This window comes from Centroberyx gerrardi, chromosome 17, assembly GCF_048128805.1.
Source record: "Centroberyx gerrardi isolate f3 chromosome 17, fCenGer3.hap1.cur.20231027, whole genome shotgun sequence".
Taxonomy (NCBI): Eukaryota; Metazoa; Chordata; class Actinopteri; order Beryciformes; family Berycidae; genus Centroberyx; species Centroberyx gerrardi.
This window is the reverse complement of record NC_136013.1, coordinates 7,477,778-7,483,507: the sequence shown is the minus strand read 5'-3', so window position 1 is coordinate 7,483,507 and position 5,730 is coordinate 7,477,778. Positions and strand designations below refer to the sequence as shown.

Here is a 5,730-nt window from a genome sequence, read left to right as displayed (position 1 = left end):
GCATGTGCGAGGATAGCCCGTCTCTTCTAGCCCGCCCCCCTCAATAAGGTTATATGAGAAGTCTGGTTCAAAGTCAGAAGAATAAGTGACCTGATAATAGGAATATAATAGGCATTTGAAACTTAATCTACATTGTACAGTAGATTGAATAGGACGTGTGATTTTCCAACACATTTGTGCATCTGGTTAGCAACAGCGCACATTTGTGTTGGAACACCGATACCACAAGATGTGTTAAATGTTGGGTTGGAAACATAAATGTGTGTCGTTCCTAACTAGACACACAGATGTGTTGAAAATGACATACTTTATGCTCTGTTCATAACTGAATAAAAGGCAGATCGGCATATGACTGCCTTTCCATAAAGCACACTTGTAGACAACTCATTACACTGATTAACTTTTCAAAAAATACGGGGTTTATTGATTTTAACTGCAATCAATACTTACAAAAGAGGAAAAAAAAAAACAGTTTTTATATAAACTCACAGAAATTACTGTAGTGAACAAAAACCATGGCTGAAAAAATACATTCAACAGTTTACTTTCTTTGTGTCAAATCTGTTCACCTCTTTCAAAAACTCGGGAGGCAACACAGAACAAGTGACTTTAAAAATTTAATTGTCCTCCATTATCAAATATAAAAAGGCAGACAGCCTTAGCTACCTGGAATGTATTCAAATGAGGCACTTCCAATGGTCAGAGGGGCCAAGCAAGTGCATCAAACATCCAATCAAATAAAAAAAATAATAATAATCCTTTCCTCAACCCATTTGGTCACAGCTATTGCTTGTATTAACAGTCTGGGTATCCATAAAACATTATTGACAGAAGATATTTTAAAATGACCACTTTTAAGTCGGAGACCCTCCTAAACCGAACAGTGATGTCAGAGGTTTCATAGCACCGGTTTACTTCTGATATCAACCCAAGTACTGTGAGAACCTTTTCTTTTTAGATAAGTTGGGACAAGCCAAAATAGAAAACAAATGGAAAAAAAAGCGGTTGAATTAAGGTAATAACAGTTCGGTACTGTTACTGTCGGATCATTGTGGGGTGTGGAGAGGAACGATCAGGAATGAATACAAGCAAATCGAGTTTAGATGGAATTGCAGTCCAATAACAGGGAGAAAGAAAAAAAAGATCTACAATAAATAATCAAAACGCAAAACATCTTTTTTTGCATTTTTTTTTTGCTTTAAATTAAGTTTCATTTTGACAAAGTGTAGTTGCAAAACAAAAGTCATTGAAGTACAATATATTAAACTGTGAAAAAAGGAAACTGACAAAACGTCTTCACAATCTTTAGATTAATATGGAAGATCATAATTTAACATAAAAGAAAATATATTCTATTGTTCATTATCCAGATAAATACAAAACAAAATTAACAAAAAAATGCATATGATCACCAATAAATATGTTTTGATAAGTTAAATAAGCAGTGACAAGCAAACCTTCTGTCTGGAAAGTTTTCAAACAATAATAATAACCGTAATAATAACATTAATAAAAAATAATTATCAAATAAAGAAAGCAAAAGGGATGTAATGAGTACAGAGTGCTCCTGGGAGCAGGTTCTAGGGGAGAAGTAAAGTAAGATAGCTTGGAGATCCGATCTCATCAAGTCGCAGGATGTACAACTGCACCATGGGAATGCTGGAATTCCCCACCGCCTGCAGATCGGCATGGATGGGGGCGGGGTTGAGAGACGGGACAGAGTCTTATAGGTTTAATAATCAATTAGATATCAAGACTTCCTTCCCAAAAGAGCCAGTGACCAGCAACAGGAGGAGAAAACTCAGGGGGGAACATAACCAACTTCCAGTTCAAAGTCCTTCCTGCAGACTCACCCAGTCCACAATTACATAAGACAGGGCTTGAGAAGAACCGTGACAGGGGGGCAAATGAGAAAGAACCAAAAACAAACAGTAGTCCATTCACCCTAACACATGCAGAAACCGCCCCAGGCACTTTTTTTTTCTCTTTTTTAAAAACCATTCATATCGTTTCAGGGTCTTTTTTTCCTTTTGTCTTAGCTCAGTCTGTAAAAACGGCTGCGGTAGATCTACAGTTACGTTAGTGAGCACCCTCTAGCTAGCTCAGGGGAAGTGGTATCGTCGGGGGGGGGGTGGGGTTAGTGCAACGCACTCCCCATTCCAAGGCCACTTGCGCTGCTACACATTCAAGAACAAATAAAGAAGAAGAAAAAAAAAAACAAGTGGCACCTGGCAAAACAGTCAACTCTTGTTCTCACATCATTTTCATTGTTCAATTTCCTCTCCTTTTTGGCACTATGACACATGGTGGGGTACTATTTAAAAACTTGTTGTGAGGATCAACAGGGATGAAATTGATTTGAAAGAGTTCCCTTAATTGACTACATCCTTACAACGCTAACTAGGAACTAACATGGTGTCTTGCGTAGAGGGAAGAGAGGGAAGCTAGGGGAAGGGGCAGAGGTAGAGGGGAGTGCCATGTTCTCTTTGTGTCATTTAACTTAATTCGCTGGTGGATGTGTGCAGTCTAGTCATCAGAGATGGAGAGGCGGCTGAAGATGGGAAGGCGGCGGGTGGTGTCCAGCGTGGGAGACTCTGAGCCACTCAGGCTGCCTCCGGAGCTGCTCTGGTAGCCCTCCTGGTCCGACAGAGAGTCAGGGGGGCTGGACGGAGACTCGAACATCTGAGGGGACTGACTCAACATGGGCCTGAAGAAGTAAGGGGTGCTTGTTGGAGAGGGAGGTGCAGGGGTGTTGGGCTCTGTGCCTACGGGACCGGCACCGAGGCTGGGCCCAAACAGGTTGGCCAGCTCCTGGCTGGAGTAGGTGAAGGGGTTGCTGCTGGGCCACTCTGGGACCTCATCAGGGAAGAACATGGGTGGAGGGGTGACCGAGGTGGGGCTGTCTCTCTGCCCACCTGAGCTGGGGAACCCTGCGAAGCTGTAGCTGTGCTGCAGTCGAGGCCGCTCCATCTTGTTGGAAGAGGAGAGAGGGGAGGACGGTGGAGGAGGTCCACGGCGCTCCTCGGCATTGTGGATGAAGTGGCAGCGAGGCCCGTAGGGGCAGAAGCCAATGGTGTGGAAGGTGCGGCACAGCTCAGTTTTGTATTTGGGATGGCGGCTCAAGCTGCGCAGTTCATGGATTCCGTGAGCAAACTGGCATTTGTCTCCGTACTTGCAGGAGCCGTTCTCCTCAAAGGGCCTGCAGAGCTCCGTCTTGTAGCGGCTGGAGTTCACCTGGCTGCTGCTGCCGCTGGTGGGACTGGCAGGCCCCAGGCACTTGTGTAAGAGCCTCTCGCCTGTCTCAGAGAAGGAGCGGTCTCGCAGGCGGTTCTCCTTGTTGTTGCTGGCGTTGCCAACCCCTGAGATGAGCGAGGAGTGGTCCGCTGCCTTCAGGCTGTTCAGAAACTGGTTCTGGTTGAACTTTGTGCTGCTGACAGAGTGCCGCCGCTGGTACACCCCTCCCACTGAGGGAGTCCCCACCGCCTTCCTGTCCAGCAGGGCTCCGGCGGGGCTGGAGATGGGCACGTTGGTGCCAGTGCAAGGGACAGACATAGGATGGGGGGCTCCCAGGTTGTTGTTGTAGTTGAGCAGTTTGTTGTTCTGCAGAGACAAGAAGAAAAACACATTATTAGAAACATGTAATATTCCTCCAAGACTGACAATGTGGATCTGGTTTCAAAAATAGCTGGTGGGTTGGAGAGAAAAAACATCCACAGACTCCTCTTGCATGACTGTGTTCTTTTTGGCTCTGAAAACATGAGCGGATACAGGCCTATAGAACAGCAGCTGGTTTGGCAAGTTGCCCTGGTGAGGAATGTGTGCCTGTTTAGTAAATGGAGCAGGAGCACATGAGAGGGCAGTGGGCTGGTAGTGGCTACAAAGAAGCTGCACCATTTGAAACATAATGAAAGTGGCAAGGCATCCTACTGAATTACAATGAACACTGATCAGGATTTCAATACACTGCCAAGCCAGTGGAGTAGTCTGGTTATTCGTCATTGACTTACAAAGCAATATAGCCTACCACAGAATATAATATAGCAACCACTAAAGTAATCAGAGTTTTATACCAGATCTGATATTGCCTAAGGAAAACATGGATTTACGCATAAGTGGAACTGTGCAAACTAAAATGTTGCCTCAACGTTAAGCAGGGAAAACTCTGGTTCGTTAATATTCAATTTTGAATACTGGTAATTTACCTCCAAATACAAGAAGCCTATCATAGAAACATTTGAAGTTGGTATAATGCAAGTTACACAAATCCAAGCTGATCAATGGTTACCTTGAATACGAGCATGTGGCTGCTTTGTGACAAGTATTAGTAGAAAGAGGCGCAAAACTGCTCTCAATTCAAGACAGATGACATGAAGGTACTACAACGTTACAACAATAATTATTTTCCCTCTCAAAAGCGAAGCAGCACTGCTAAATTCCCATCTCATAAGGAAAAACCATATATTTGATGTGGCACATGTTGAATATCAAAATGCGTAAGTTTACCATTACAACTCCTGCTACCCGGCAGCCAGCGGCACACTTTGGAGACACGCTTCTATGGTAAGTAAAGTTTACAACGACTCTCAGACAGGAAATAACAAGCAACTGAGAAAATACCCGACTCGTAGTGACGTGAAAATCTAAACAAAACAAAACAAAAACAAGTTGCCTCCATACACGCGCGCCATAGCAGAGGGCCGCGAGCATGCAGCCCATCATTCCTCTACAGCAGCTAACTACGGCGGCCGATGCTAGCTGGCTAGCAACAGTTACCATCTCTAGAAATAATGAGAAAAAAGTTTTGAAGCTACCTTGTTCATTACTTCGAAGTCGAAGAAAGGCGACACCACGGCTGTGGTCATCTTTGCAGCGACGAAAATAAAATCAAAAGTAGTAAAAAAGTGTACTTGAAACAAAGTTGCGCAGGTCTGCGGTGTTTCTGATTTGCAGCTCCTGTGTATTTTTGACCCTGCAGAACTCCCCCTCTGCCCTGCACCAGCTCCGACATTTGCTTTATAATCCTGTGCAGGAGGAGCCTGAAAAGCAATGGGCGTTACCTTCAACAAACTTTTTTTTCTTCAAACTTGCATTGGCTTGCCAGTTTGTTTGAGATTACTACACTGTTGCACGCAGTACGCATGCAAAACAGTTGTTGGCTTTTATTTCTGAGCGCACAAAACCACCGAAGAGTGGAAAGAACTCAGATCTTCTCTTATCTTTAGTTTGAGGCAGTATCCATTAGAAAACACAGCCCCTGTCCCATGACTCAAGTTTTATCAGTAGAGTAAAACCACTGGATTACATTTAAAAAGTGAGTTATCACACTTAGGCTACAGTTACAAAGATACATCCTGTTGATTTGGTTACAAGGGATAATGTCTTCATTGTAATGCCCATACAGGATGAATAGTGAAACCGATTGTATTATACATTCATTGCAAAACTAGGCTACTATCAAATGTTTTTTATAGCCTAGTGGTAGTTTCATGATGCCCACAGCCAACAGCACAACTTTTTATTTTTTTTACTCCTGGAGGTCTGGTGCTTAGACAGTCTGGGTTGTTTACTGGGAGGCGTTACTTTGTACTATCCTAAGGGTTTCTGCTACCATCCACTACTCTGTAATTAATTTACTCTTAATTGCTGGACTGTAACGTCACTTGTGGGACTTTCCGGTGAATTCAGGCAGCTTTTTAACCCTTGCCCGACCACAGTCATTTCCCATTGAAA

The 5,730-nt window shown here is 43.6% G+C and overlaps 1 protein-coding gene across 1 annotated transcript; it reads right to left on the bottom strand.

The window, feature by feature from the left end:
• Positions 1-396: 396 nt before the first annotated feature.
• zfp36l1a (zinc finger protein 36, C3H type-like 1a) lies at positions 397-4,979 on the bottom strand. The gene is made up of 2 exons (XM_071915672.2): positions 4,812-4,979; positions 397-3,600 (listed from the first exon to the last, which is right to left on the bottom strand). Exons 1-2 carry the CDS (start codon positions 4,860-4,862, stop codon positions 2,527-2,529), a joined length of 1,125 nt encoding a protein of 374 aa, XP_071771773.1. The 5' UTR covers positions 4,863-4,979; the 3' UTR covers positions 397-2,526.
• Between the last annotated feature and the right edge of the window lie 751 nt (positions 4,980-5,730).